The sequence below is a fragment of the Paramormyrops kingsleyae genome, chromosome 25, assembly GCF_048594095.1.
Source record: "Paramormyrops kingsleyae isolate MSU_618 chromosome 25, PKINGS_0.4, whole genome shotgun sequence".
Classification (NCBI taxonomy): Eukaryota; Metazoa; Chordata; class Actinopteri; order Osteoglossiformes; family Mormyridae; genus Paramormyrops; species Paramormyrops kingsleyae.
Window position 1 is genome coordinate 25,591,942 of NC_132821.1, and position 15,437 is coordinate 25,607,378.

Here is a 15,437-nt window from a genome sequence, read left to right on the forward strand (position 1 = left end):
CTGCAAGACGGAGCAGCGGCTCTAAAAAGAGGTCGGCGCGGCGTTGGCTGCCACGCATGAGGAAACAGCTTAAGACGAAGAGAAAGAAATCCCCACGGAGCAGGAAGCAGCTGTATTTACAAGAATACACTTAAAAAAAACAAACTATTTTAATCAATAACCATGAGCATTCTGGGATGCATGCTATGTGTCACAAAAAGAATGTTTTGTTTTTGGGACAGTTGCTAGGCATTCTATAACGCTGACAATATAATGCAATTGTAAAACTAGATGGTATCAGTAAGGGTTACTTGATTTGGATGTATTATCCATCGATACATCTTCTAAGTGATTATCCTGCAGAAGATAGTGGGAAGTAAGGCTGCAAAGGACACAAGACAGGTGTACACCATGAACAGGATGTCTATCCATCACGGGGCACACCTGCTGTGGGCTATTTAGAGATGGCAATTCAGCCAATCGTATGTCTTTGAACTGTGTGATGCTTTTAGGGTGCCGGGGTGCTTAGAGAGAACCTACACGCCGTGGGGCTGGCGAACAAGCAGCAGGCAGCAGCGGAGGGAGCACATCGTTCAATGCTAAGGCTGTGGAGCAGAAAAGGCGGGAAGGGGAAATATGTGTCGAAGGCGGAACTGCATGCAGGAAGTGCATGATTTGTTCCTTTGAGGAAAACACTCACAGAATGTATCTATTATGCAACTGTGACCTTTTTATGAAAGCTCGATACCAGAGCAGCCTTCTGGCTGGACAAATGGCGGATGGCATGTTTTTTTTTTTTCTGGGTGGAAAACCACCGACAGAGATTGCAATCTCATCCTCAGGCTTCGTCCCCTTCTGTCGGGAATGTGACACGAATGTTGTCACGACTCACGGGGTGCGCCGTCGATCGACTTCAACCCCGTTTCCTGAGGCGTGAAAGTCGTCGAGCCTGTGTCTGAACACAGTGGGGGGGGGGGGGGGGGGGCATATTCTGGCCGCCGAAACAGAGTATGAAAGCTCGGGATGGAAAGGCGGAGCTCAAGAGTAGCAAGGTGAGGTTACCGCTGTTGTTAGGTCACCAACCTCATGCCAGCGAAACATCTGCACTCTGGTGAACACCGGCCTGCTGCGAAGAGGCCTGCCCATCCGCCTGACCTCAAAGGCTAAACTTAAATAAACCATTAAGGTCAGACAACAAACGCTGGCTGTAGGGGGCTCCATCTGCGTATCACGTTGTTTAACAAATGCAATACAGCCTCTTATTTTAATGAAGCCGCAGCCGCTGAAGATGATTCGCTTGTTTTGGAGATCGTGACTTGAGTGACCTCCTGCTCACGGCGTCGTGAAATCGCTCGTCGCATGCATGTTCAGTGGTGGTATAACATAAAATGTTTATTTGCATGCCTACAGTATTGTCCGAGTATGTGTAAAAAGCTGATGTGTCTCACACACAGGTTTGTCCTGTGCGGAAAAAGCTTTTGCATGACAAACTTGGCCATTTAATTTGGTGCTATATACTACACATGCTCAGGTTTTTGCTCAGCTAGTTTGGCATCATGAGTCACCAGTGGAATCTAATCAGCATTGGACTGAGTTTCAGAGACACTCTCCTTCATCCCGAATACACTGCCTATGAAATGGCAGCTTGTGTGTGTGTGTGTGTGTGTGTGTGCGTGTGTGAGTGAATAGTAGTTTAGCTAAATTTATGTAACACAGGCTTTTGTCACAAAAAGTCCCATCTATTAGCCTATCTGATTAATTTTAATTCCTGCTCATCATCTGCAGTGTTTAATATTTTTTTGTAACAGAAAAATGAATGAACATGTATCACCTTGATTCTCCACCAGGAGCAAAGCGAGGGGGTCCTTTTGTTTGGACATGATAGCAATAATAATAATAATAATAATAATAATAATAATAATAATACAATATTAGAAAAAGAGGTAACACTTTGTACCTTTAAGGGTACAATCACAATTAGGGTCTTCCAATGATATCCTTAGCTGTAGGTAAATCTACCTTTTAAGGTACAGAAATGGCTCTGAAGAACATTTGGGTAGATTAATGTTGTTTGTACCTTGGGGAGCAGAACTGCACCAGGGCTCTACCCTTTTATCCGAAAAGGGCTCACTGGGCCAGCAGCCTATCTGAGGCTGGGACCCACACGGTACCAGATGTCAATCCATGCTGAACATGAAAGGAAAGATCTTCTAACTAAGTAATACGGAGCTCCTCTACTTACGAACTTTCCACTTACGAACTTTCAGACATACGAACAAAGAGGACTGTAAGTCCAAACTGTGTTCGCTGGGCTTCCGTCTGCTGTCCACAACATCAATTTTTTTTTCTGCACGCCAATTTCGTCTAGTATGACTTCTGGCCGCTACTCCCGCCGCACAGCAGCGTAGCGTGCGAACTCCCAGCATCCTAGTTCTTTGCACTTGCGTATACCCTTAAAATGATGTTGAATAACGACTTACAAACATTTCAAGTTCCGAACGGCCGTCAGTGCTGCAGATGATTAAGCAGAAAGAAAGTGACATTTGGGTTAGATAATTTCTTCACCTCAGTACCATGGTAAAAAAAAAATGATGCCTTTCCCTTTGACTGACTCCTGTGAAAAGTGTCCCCTCTAATGACTATTTCTGCCATTACTTCAAACTCTTCTTTTGACGCCAGCATTTTAACTGGTCAACTGTTGTGCAGACAAACGAAAAAAAAAAACACTTTTAATGGTCTGGCACAAACCTAAAGACCATGTGGACCTTCCTAACAAAACAAACACGGTCCGTTAACAAAGGCGTATACAAATAGCACACAGATTAATGGCTTGTGATTGATTTGCAAAGTGAGTTACATCAAACCACTGAAGCATCTATTTATGGAGCTGGGGATTATTATGTTTAATCACTGATAAAATGACACTGAGAAGGTTCAGCGTTTAAGAGATCAGCATCGTCCTGGATGTTTTTAATTCCTGCCAAAAACAGACACCCATCACACGAGCTTGGTGTGCAGCGGATAAGGAGGATGAGTCGAGATTTTAAAATGACTCAATGGGGAACAGATTCTTCTCTCTCATTTGAAGCAGATTCTCCCTTCCTTTTGAGGAGCTCCAGGATTGTGTGAAGACAACACCCACAGGGTTCTTCAGGTACTGTTTCCACCCGCTTCCGTAAAGATTATAGCGGAAATGGGGAGGACACAAACAGATCTTTGGAGAATACAAACAAGTTTGCTTATACTTCTGCTCAATGCCTGTGAAGAATTAAGTCCAGTGACGGACCGATGACCTAAATGATCATGCGTTGATTCAAAAACCATCAGAACTGGACCTAGTATTTGCCAGTGATTTTGCTTGGGAATCAATACCTTTCTATCTGACACTTTCTCATTTATGGATGAAGCACTGTTATAATTCCATATATTTTGCAGTTTTTTATAGTATAGAGTTTTTTTTAATGACCGTACTACCCAATAAAAACTGAAGTTGAAGATGAAGGGGAAACAATGGCTGTTCTCCAACCTGCTGTGGGCTTGTAGACCAATGGTGAGAAGCCATGGATTATCAAGAGCTGCGGACGCTGCTGGTTTTAACTCCACCCCCATTAATTAGTGAAGCCTCTCATTAACACGTTACCCAGCCATGTCCGTGTATTTATACTCTACTCCATCCAATCGTTGTGTGTGTAGATGTACCCTACACACAGTGAGCAATGGGCAGTGGTGTCTTAATGATTAGGGAAGCACACTTGAAATTGAAAGATTGTTGGTTCAAATCCCCGACCAGCAAGGCACCACTGAGGTACCCTGAGCAAGGTACCGCCCCCAAGCACTGCTCCCCGGGCGCTGAATTAGCTGCCCCCTGCTATGTCACGACATCACATATGGGTTAAATGCAGAGGACGCATTTTGTTGTGGTGTGTCAACAATGACCACTGATCATTAAATTAAATACTCCAAAGATCAAATATCAAGCTAGATGTTTAATCCATACATAATCAGTACGGACGTTATTGCAACCACTCCCCCATGACATCTAATTATTGAAATATCCCTCTAATATATAACGTCTATAATACAAATTCAGCATAATAAATACTAAAGGAAACTTAAATATATGATCGGCGTTCATGGTGCATCTCAGCTAAACTCCATTTTCAGCACGCTCATGTGTCACAAAAATATCCATGTTTATTTTGGACCGCGGCTTCCATGTCACTGCCTAGACCTGGTAAGTATGCAATTGTAACAGTTTTTTTGTTTTTTTTTCATGCCTCTGCGTTTTTGGTGCTGAGGTGCGCTTTGAAGGAGACCTGCAATGAAAGGAAGAGCAGACTATTAGGGTTGGGAGAGAATGACATCAGTCGGCCGCATTTATATTTGTGACGCTTTCTCGGCTAGTATTTTTGTTGCCTCCTCAAGATACAGTTCTTTCATTTAAAAGCACAAGTATGCAGCCAATAGTACCATATGATGCTATTTTAGTGTGCGCTTAATGTCATCTTAACTGTAGATTACAATTCTGTTCATAAAATTACTGTCAAAATTCCAAAAATAAAACCATTGAATGATCTCAGTATGATGCTGAACCATCGTCCACTAAATTGTGATTCAGTCACTTGACTATAATTACCTATTACGAATATTACTCTGTAACACTTGTTGACATGACCTTACTATAAAAATGCATCCGGCTGCTTATCCATTAAAATATGGACACCATTTAGAAATTCCAGAAGATGTATCTCATAATTGCATCTCTAATCATAGGCCTATATGTCTGCTGAAATAAACTAATGCTGTACATCTGAAAAATGAGATCTACCCATTTCAATGTTCCTGGATCATTCAGAAAAGAATTAAAAATCCTCACTTATATACCACCAAAAGGTGTGCCACATTATATAACTTTGTAGATTAAGGTGTAAAATCTTGATCGCAGGATGCGACTCATTTATAATTATAATTTAGAAACAGTTGCCGAAATACCTTCAGGGTAGCAGGAGTCGTAATCTAACAGTCCATGAAATAAATGGCCTCTTTTGGTCTCAGGATTCAGATCTGGATTGAAGATTGAGTGCTTGAGCATACAGCACTGCAGAAAGCAGGCCCCCGGCCCTGCCGATGTGCTGCTCCGCACGTCCCTGCACTCCTCTGTCGGCTCGCCATCGGTACCAACTCCCCTCCCCCCATGCCTGGAGGGGGCAGTGCACCTGCGGTAAACAATGAGTGAGTGTGAACCAATCAAAAACTCACCATTCCACTCCTAACATTCACATCTCTCTCTCTCCCTCCCTCTCTCTCTCTCTCTCACTCTCTCACGGTTAAACCTCTGAACAGAAAATTTTGGTTCCTTTGTTGTCTTCTTCAGATCCTTTCCGCTCAGTGTATAACTTCAGGATTAGGATGTCAAAGAAAAAGCTGCATGCATAAATCAAGGAAGTGTTCTGTGGTTTGTTTAGTCCACAATCCTGGATTAGTTGCCGAAATGGGTTTTACTTCGTTTACCGTTCTTTGGTTACCCGCATCTTAGGTTGGCATATTCATGGAACTTGTCAGCCTTAAATACTTATCCTTGATTCTATCTCAGTTGCCTTCCTTTACTAATAAAGAAATGCAAGAGAATCACTCAAACTAAATTCCAAACAGCACAAATCAGTGAATTGAGCGAATGTCCTGTTATGTTAGTCAGTGACTCTCAATTTGCTAACATTGCCTGCCCTTGGCCCTGTAAAAAAAAAAAAAAATCAATAAGCGTCTTTTGAAACGTGAAGGCCTGTCTTGGTTTTTTTTCGTTTCTAACACACACAAGGGATACTAAGTAGATTACTTAATATTTAAAGGACGATTTCAAAGGAAAAGATACAGAGAACTATTGTTTCACCACGCCGATGCGCAAACAAGCGCCAGAGGAATTAAAACACCCCAGTAAGTTAATTAACGGGAACTCCAGCTGTTTCATGATGTTAGTTAAAATATCATTATCATAGTGTTTCACCGCTAATGTCTAGCGGGACCATAGCAAACATACTGGTATTTAGTGGTGTTATGTAAAACGATGTTGGAAGAACTAGACAATGAACAATTATATGCAATTGTGTTCAGATAACCGCATCAGGCATATGTGACAATAATATTAAATTGTTAGTGGAATGGATTTTTTGTGCATCGATATGTGGTATTCATGGAATCCATATCGTTTCTCCGGGGAAAGGCTCCATACGTAGCCGCTCAGCACATACCACAACCCGGCTTTTACCCTTTTCGGTGCGCGGCGCTCCGGGGCTCCGTGCCTTTTATGTTTTTAACAGAAGCCCAGCCTACTTGCGCATTCATTGGTCTTCCACGGTATCTCCTGCCGGTTGTTATTGGCCGGTTTTATAGCTTTTTTCCCCTCATCATTTCGTCTGGCAGTTTACTACGAATGTTATGTTTAGTTGTCATCTGTAGGTGATGCTTATTTGGTGGACGGTGCAGGTATAGCGCGCATCGGAATGATCTATCCGTCTGTGGGGATGCCTGCACGGTGGAATACAGTTTGGCATAACTGGGACAGATATGTCTAGTGGACAGTTTAGACGTTTGTATTGAAAACGGAGACAATGTTCTGCACGAAATTAAAGGAGCTAAAAATTACTGGAGAATGCACCTTCTCCAAGACTGGGCAAAACACGGAGCGAAGTGACTGTGAGCAGCGTCCGAGTAGCCTTGTAGGATGTACCTTGCCAGTATTAAAAGAGGTGCACGGAAGTGCTCCGGAGATACTACAGCAGCGCAAAATCAGCAGAAGCAAAGTTAATCTACATACATTAGGAGAAAGCGTCCGAAAATTAGTATTCCCAGAGGTAAATGAATGTCATCTGTGTTGGATGACACAAAACAATTACGTGTAATAACCTGGCTTGTTCCAGTCATTGGCTTTCCAGTTAAACACGGCAAAACACTGTCTGAATGTTAATTTGAGTATGTCTGAGAGCTCTGCGTATTATGTCAACTCTCGAACGAATATTTTTTACATGTCACATTTCTGGAAAACTTAAATCGAATGGGTCTTCGTGTCTCCTTTAGTTTGTTTGTAAAGTATATCCGAGTAAATACATTATGCGGTATTATATGTAATATTACTTATTACCGTATTTGCAGTTTCAGAGGCTGCATGCCGCTTTTCTTAGAATGGTGAAACAACATACCTTAGACATGATATGGTAAGATTTACATTTTTTTTGTATTGACATTAATATCTATAGTTTAATTGTTTTAATTGTGGTAATAATCATGTATTATGAAAATGTCATGTAGGCTAATTGACATGTACAATTGTGCACATTATTTGTAAAACGATTATCAAAACTCAAATTATTCCATTTCCATTCCATGTTGAATGGTATTTATATTAAGTAGGCTACCCGTGTTCGTGAAAACATATGTGAATCGTCACCAAATATGACCCGCAATGTCCTACTCAGTACCCAGACGTGATAATACACGTAGGCTAAATGTGGAAAAATGCATAACAAACGAATTACAACGGAGCATCAAAGACAACGAGTTAGAAATGCTTTAGACAACGATGGGAGAATACAGAATATTTTAACATGCACCTGCGTATTAAGCATTTGTGCGCGTCCACGCGTGTGCGCGCATTCCACTTTTACTGACAACAGTTTTAAACAACGAAATACTCATTTTATTTTATTTTTCTAGGCAAGATGTGAATTTTGGAAATGTAGAGAGCCTGAAGGAGCACATGGAGACATACTCAATCAAAGCAGGTAACGTAAGGTTAGTTTTAAAACGAAACCCAAACTGTGGAAATACAATTGCCTTGTGACCGACACCTTGTTCGTTCTGAATATTACAGGTATTCCTTTGAGCAGCGTTAAAGTTTCACTTGGGATCGAAGTGTTTAAGACGTGTTATGAGGAGGATGGACACATTTTGGCTGCAGTGGGGGGAGCCCTTCACGACTTCCTGAACAGCTTTAACGTGCTTTTAAAACAGAGCACGCCACACGATCCAGACCGTGAGGATTGTGTAAACGAAGCCTCCGTGCTCTGTCTGGATAAGGATCCAGGTCTGCTGACTGTGTACTACTTCAACCCTGACAAAGCCACGGAGCTGTTCTTCCCTGGCATCATCCAGGCGGCTGCCAGTTTGCTGTACCAGACGGACGTGGAGGTGGCCATGGAGCCGCCGTGCTGCAAAGAGAGTGCTCTCCAGTCCCACCACCAGCCCCACCTGCTCTACTCCGTGCTGGTGAAAAACACCAAGCACCTGACCCCCAGTCCGCTGAAGGCACAGTTTCCAGTGGATATACCCATTTCGTTTTTTAACTCCACGTTTCCTTTTCATGTCCTGTTCGACCGGGATATGAACTTATTGCAGATCGGTGACGGGCTGAGGAAAAGACTTAGCCGCAAAGACGTCCAAAGGAAACCGGTTTTCGAGGAACATTTTCTGATCCTGTCCCCTCAGACCAGGAGCACTTTCCAGAGTATTTTGTCCATGCTAAATACACAATTTGTTCTAAGAATAAAGCACGGCGGCACTTGTACTACTGCGGATGGCACAACTAAGGTAATGGACGTTAGTGTTTTTATTGTTCTATTTTGAGCAATGCTGAATTGCGATGTCTGAAATTACTCTTGAAAAGAAGAAGAAAAAGATAAACGAATGATAAAACGCAGGATCTGTATTCTGGGAGAGTCACTGTTGTCTTGGATGATAGCCTCAAACATCAAGCCAAACGAAGTGTTGACCCATCCGTAACACTCATTGATCAGCGATCATTTTAACGCCTCACATTAAGTGCGCTTTAAATTACTTCATGAGTTTATGACGTGTAATACTCAGGGATATACTGCAGCGTCCAGTATCTAATGAAATGTCTTGGTGTATGCATGTATTCGATAACTTCTGATACAATCTAAGTTGACAATGTGTCCTGCAGACTACAAATAAATGATTAACCTCTGCTTGGCCTCCATACCTGAGGCTAATTTTGTTGATAAACTTATGACTGTTTATGAACTTCTTTCCATTTTTTTTAAGCTCATGGACCTCAAAGGACAAATGATCTTCATTTCAGAGTCCAACAGTATCTTGTTTCTGGGCTCCCCTTGCGTGGACAAGCTGGAGCAGCTGACGGGGAGGGGTCTGTACCTCTCCGACATCCCGATTCACAATGCCCTGAGGGACGTGGTCCTGGTGGGGGAACAAGCCAAGGCGCAGGATGGGCTGAAGAAGAGGTTGGGGAAGGCCAAGACTGCTCTGGAACATGCCCACCGGGCCTTGGAGGAGGAGAAAAAGAAAACCGTGGACCTCCTCTTCACCATATTCCCGGGCGTGGTGGCCCAGAAGTTGTGGCAGGGCCAGCAGGTGCCGGCTAAGAAGTTTGACAACATCACCATGCTGTTCTCCGACATCGTGGGCTTCACCGCCATCTGCTCCATGTGTAGCCCTATGCAGGTGGTCACCATGCTGAACGAGCTCTACACCAGGTTCGACCACCAGTGCGGAGACCTGGATGTTTACAAGGTATAATGCACCCAACACTCAGTCCTGGGGCCTGTATCACAAAGCCTGGGTTCTTGCTTAGCCAGATAACTTGTTGGATTTAAGGTACCCCAGTTTTAATGGACTAATTCATTCACTCACATTTAGCTCAGACGACCTTAAATCTGACAAGTTATCTGGCTAAGCAAGAAATCTGGCTGCGTGAAATCGTCCTTTAAATATTTACATGTCTATGCAAAAAATAAACATGGCAGCCGCACATCATTAGCCAGACTAACATTTTCAGTTTCCCCTGTTTTTGTTTTCTCTGCCATGTACCTTACCAGCATTTATTATATTTTATTTTATTACACAAATTTGTGATAGTCCCATAATATTTTCCATCAATTTCTATGCTAGCAGAATTCATAGTGTTCCAGTGGTAACTTCTGTTTTTATACTATGAGAGAATTATATTATTTTAATCTAATTTCAGATAATGCCTTCCTTATCAATCCAATTAAAAACTGAAACTGTTTCCAAGAAAGGGTAATCACCACATGTCAAAAACCTCTTCCTGTAAAATAATGTTCCTCACTTGATATGTTTCTCTTCTTATATATTAGAAATGTACAATAAGCAGTTTTATTTAAATTGTTAATACTTAATATATTTATATCCAGTTCAATCAATCAATTTGACTACTTGCCTATAAAGTAAATGTTTGGAAAATAAATCCCAATTAGAAATGAACATAATTCTGGGGAAAAAACGAACACAAACTGAACTCTTAGCCTCAAGCTAAACAGCAGCGTGAGATGTAATGTATGGCCATACAGTCTATAGCAGAAGATGGGGAAGTGTTTTTAATGTTTTGTGACATCTCTAAAAATAGTTTGGACATAACCTTAACCAGAAAGTTCCTAAGTGCTTTAGTAGAAACATTACTTGGATATATGACATTCATAGACTGTTTATTTATGTATCTAATTGCTGCATAAAAGTAAGAGATGCAAAGTCTTCTCCCGGGTAACGTTTGTGTAACATGACAGAGGAACAATCGAAGAGCGGGATTACAGACTGAGGATTCGGCGCGCGATGACTTCTTCAAAGACGGATATGTAAATCTCGGTGCCAGTTAGTGAAAGTATGCCTGTTGGTCGATATCAGATGCAGAGTTGAGAATATATTGCACTAATGTCAATCACAAATTTGCAAATGCCATATTACACTTATACAGCTGGACCTCCCGTAGTGTACAAGCGTGTGTGTAAGTGAGTGCCCTGAGATGGACTCCCATGTTTTTGCTCCCTCCCAGCTCTCCCCCAGACAGTTCACATTTTTGCTGCCTACTGGGAGCTGGGGTAGAGCAGAAATGTGAATCGTGTGGGGCTCTCCGAGGACTGTTTTGAGAAACATTGCATTCGGAAGATAAATCCATGGAACCTATGCATTTGTACTTGTTTGTATGGCTACAGAATGTGGACTTTGATACAGCAGCAGCATCTCCCCTACAATCTAGGTAGAGACTATCGGCGATGCATACTGTGTGGCTGGGGGTTTGCACAAGGAGAGCCAGACTCATGCTGTTCAGATTGCGATGATGGCCCTGAAGATGATGGAACTATCAGATGAGGTCATGACCCCCACCGGAGAAGTCATTAAGGTCAGTAATGGAGTCCATTTTAAAATACTTTACCATATATTATCAGAGTGATGGTGCCTCTGTGATATATTTTATTGGAACTGAAAGTATTGACTTTAAAGGTTAACTCTGTCAGATAATAAACAGAGTAAATTGTTTTATAAGCATCATTAAAAAAAATCTGGCCTTTTGTTTTCAAAGTGAAAATTCACCCTCTGATTTTTTTCTTGATTTTTTTTTTAATCTTCAGTTTTGTAGTCGTCCAAAATGGGGCCGATCATGAGCCGCAGCTGTGAAGGTTTTAGCATTTCCATATAATTCCAGCTTAAGAACCTGAAAGCATGTAAGAAGCATTGGAGGAAATATCTACCTTCCATTCAATATGATGCCCTTAAACCATTAACTCCTTTTCTTGTCGCCTATAAGCACTCTTGCTGTATAGTCTGTACCTGAATCTGGCCACGTCAAAGAAATGAATATCGTGCTGTAGGTTTAATTAATTAAACTAACTCTATCATTTGAACTCGAAAACCTCCATCTGGAGAATAATCAGCCGTTTCTGATGAACAGTGTGGTGCGGTTGTGGGCTTCCTGGGCAGCGACGGGGAACTTCAAAGGGGGGCCCGTGCTGTGACAGCTGATCCCACCGCTCTGCTCGTTGGTGGCGTGAATACTGAGAGAATTAAAATTATCAGGAATTAACAGGCAGGCTTGAGACGTCTTCATAATGGTTTTCTACAGAGACAGTAATGAACTGCGACATATGACTATAAATAGGAGTCTCTTTTTGGCCACAACCAAACAAAAAAGAGTCTTATTACTGTAGACTGTTGTGCTCAGTTTCTGTCATGTAGAGAAGTGAAACAAATTGGCTCCTTAATGTGTTAAAAATGGTGGGAGGAGAGAGGTCCAATGGACCACAGGTTTTCCATCTGCGATGGCTTGCAGAGCATCCATACATTTAGCTAATTTAACTTAACAACAGAACTGGGGGTGGTAGAAGTCATCTAAAAAAAGAGCAGGACTTGTATTTAATTATAAACAGCTCCAAAGTCAAAGCTTTCAAGATGTATTGTTTCATAATTTTCCACGGTTTATTTTTTCTCATTAAACTTCTGTCAGTTTAATACGAAATTAATACAGAAGGAACATGTCATATTCTGCATACACAATGTATGCGTATATGTAAATTATTTGTGGTTTTTTGTCGAACGATGTTGTACGTTCAGTGGCTTCCTTTTGTTCTTAGATGCGAATCGGTCTCCATTCCGGCTCCATTCTCGCCGGCGTCGTTGGCGTAAAGATGCCGAGATATTGCCTTTTCGGCAACAATGTCACCCTGGCCAATAAGTTCGAGTCGTGCAGCATGCCAAGGAGAATCAACATCAGCCCGACGACTTACAGGTGAAGTTTTGTCAATTTTTGTCTCTGGGAATCTTTGTAGTTTTCTAGGCAAACAACGATGGGTATTTTCCAAATACCAGGGATGTAAATAAACATTTTTAATAATCACAGCTATCTTTGTGGTTCATAAGGGGATGAATAAGAGACTAAAAAAATGCACTGATAACTGTACAGATTCCACTAAATCCACGTCTTTACCATCCATACCGAAATCTATGCCCTTGTCCCCTGTTATGTTAACTGGTTAATCTTTGATAACACTGATATTTAAAAATCTTATCGCAAAGTTTAGCTGAAATTCTGTTATACAGTAAACTAGTGAAATTATCTAATCATTCCAGGAAGATGACGGAAATATTACAGAAATCCAGATTTCGGAGGAGTTTAACGAAAGGTCGTGCCAAACGGTTGCAGGCTACATGCCCAGTTCCGAAAATGAAGAATACTATGCTGTGACATACTAACGTGATTCATTGTATCAACAACAAGCTACTTAGAGGCTGTACAATGAAAGCAGACCATTCTTTTTATCCATGCAACCGTTTCCTAGTCTGATGATCTGTGCTCCACTCAAATAACCTACTGAGTTTTCACAGGACATTGAATATTAAGAAATACCCAGCATTCCAAAGGAACACCCCGGTTACGATCTCTATTCACTTAACACATAGGCATCTTTGTGGGTATTTTAATGAGGACTGTGTTATGGGTCAAGCCTAAAGCCTTTCTTTACCTTGTATATAATTATTGTTTTTGAGAATTATAGTACATACTGATGCTGTTTTGGAAGGTTCTTTCTGATATATCAGTACTCAGTTTTTTGTTGATAAGTCGTTTATTGAATAGTTATTTGTCAGTGTGCTCAAAGAGGTTGATTTGCAGTTTAGCTTTTTGGTATTATAAGGATTCTTTGTGCATTTTTAGTTTTTAAATGAAAAGGTGGCAAACATCTCTGGTGTGTTTTTCGTAGGCTGCTGAAAGGTCGGCCAGAATTCGTCTTTATACCCAGAACCCGACAGGATCTTCCGCCGAACTTCCCCCCCGATATTCCGGGCATTTGCTACTTCTTGGAGGCATGTGATCAACAGGGTGGTTTCCGTGGGAACGACTCCACACCGGAGGCGTGTGATTATAGCAATACAAACTTCTTGGGGGAGCAAATTTAATGTGGACCGTGAGCGTGTTGTGAATTACGTTACAACGTTGTTATATATTCGTGGAGGTGAAACCAGGATTCTGTAGAGGTCACCTCTTTTACGTGTTCATTGTGCACTGTGGGATTCACTTATGATACAATACAACATTTGCAAAATTATGGAATTTCTGTGTATTATGTAATTTTGCAAAATGCAGGTTGTGCGTCGCTCTGTATCTGTATTATAGACACATAGTTAGACCACGATGAATGATTTATTATTTCAATAATAAACATTTACTATTGTCATTATTTTCATATTGTTACAGAACTACAATAAACATTATGACCCCATTCAAACTTGTCAAGCATATCTTGAAATTGTGTCATTTCTGCTTTCTGCTTTTCTACCGACATAGCTGAGCATTTGCATGGTAAAAATACAAGAAAAAAGAAATTTAAAGTTTTACCACCTAGAACTATATTGAACTACAAGGGCCACAAAAGAGTGAGCGGAAGTATTACATAGTCTATACGAAGCAGTGAACACCACAGAATGCAATTTGAATGTGTGTTTGTGTGCATGTGAAAGAGAGATAGGGACAAAGAACTGAATGGTTATTCTGTTTTTACTGCAGAATGGGAATCCATTTTAAGCCATGTTGAAGTTCTGTAATCGAGCCCTTTTCAGCGTTTATGAATTCTCACAATGACGATGAGATGAGATGGTGAGCTCTATAATTGTCACTGTACAGTGCCCTGGGTACTATCTAAAAATACTACCTGTTTTGGCGTCCCACAGCACTGGAGAGAGTTTGTTTGGGGAGCAAATTATAAATCTGTTCTAGGAAAGATGGTACTGTATATACAGTATGTGGGCATTTTTTTTTTTGTTTTACAGTAATTGCTTCTTGAAGGAAATAAAAGAGATCCATTACAAAGTGTTAGAAGATTCCCTTGACAAATAGAATTCACTAGCTACAGTATTTACATTTGTAATGGAAAATACATAATTAGCCCTCAATATCTGGTTGCAGAAAGACAACGGTAATGTGTGCGATCTTCCTGTTTATAAAATGCTTTGTTCAGCTGGAGTGCGGGATAACACATTATCTCATACTTATATACACACTACAGCACGTGAAAGCCCTCCAACACTACAGTCTCCATCATTTACAGAATTTAGACTCCTTCATAGTGCCCTTGTTAAACTGTGCTTTTTCCGTGTGGGGCATTAGTGCCCATTCTCTGCTACTCACCGTAATATAGGAGAAGCGTCAGAATCGACCACCCAAGTCGGTTTATAAGACAAAGGTCACGTGAGGTCACTGGTCACGCCCCTTGTACATTGAGCTTGTCGTTACATCTAGACATAAGAGTTACTGCTCTTCTGACATACTGCAAATTCATGCTTTACTTCATGCACTTAACTTGCCTGTCATGTTAATAAATGAATAAGTAATACACAAGAAAATAAGCGAATATCTCAGGAGGGATGTCAGGAAGTACAACGACCTCCCATATCTATCCAGCTGGTTTCAGTGCTACGACTAACCTGCAATTCTCTCGGACCACCAAGATACTTAAAGATGTGTTATGTTCTAATTCAGGTGTAATGTTTCAAATATTAACTAATACCTGATACATTTGCGTCGTAAGAAGTATGAAAAACAAACTCATACAAAGATGCATGTGGATGTAGGAATAATTCCAAGTTATATCAAAAATTTAACTTGTGAATTACCGTGGCCAAAAGGAAAGCCTCTGTGAATGAAG

General features: G+C 41.1%; 1 protein-coding gene and 1 long non-coding RNA gene across 2 annotated transcripts in view; one reads left to right on the forward strand and one right to left on the reverse strand.

Annotated features, from left to right (window-relative positions):
- Positions 1-3,952: 3,952 nt before the first annotated feature.
- Positions 3,953-15,437, reverse strand: part of LOC140582824 (uncharacterized) — a 52,445-nt gene continuing 40,960 nt past the window's right edge. The window contains exons 2-3 of the long non-coding RNA XR_011985601.1: positions 4,972-5,195; positions 3,953-4,295 (exon numbers count right to left, since the gene is read on the reverse strand). This is a non-coding gene — a long non-coding RNA (uncharacterized lncRNA). The remainder of the gene's footprint in view (positions 4,296-4,971; positions 5,196-15,437) is intronic.
- Positions 6,377-14,008, forward strand: gucy1a1 (guanylate cyclase 1 soluble subunit alpha 1). The gene is made up of 8 exons (XM_023799348.2): positions 6,377-6,827; positions 7,126-7,187; positions 7,687-7,754; positions 7,844-8,559; positions 9,034-9,519; positions 11,000-11,143; positions 12,372-12,526; positions 13,497-14,008. Exons 1-8 carry the CDS (start codon positions 6,585-6,587, stop codon positions 13,690-13,692), a joined length of 2,070 nt encoding a protein of 689 aa, XP_023655116.1. The 5' UTR covers positions 6,377-6,584; the 3' UTR covers positions 13,693-14,008.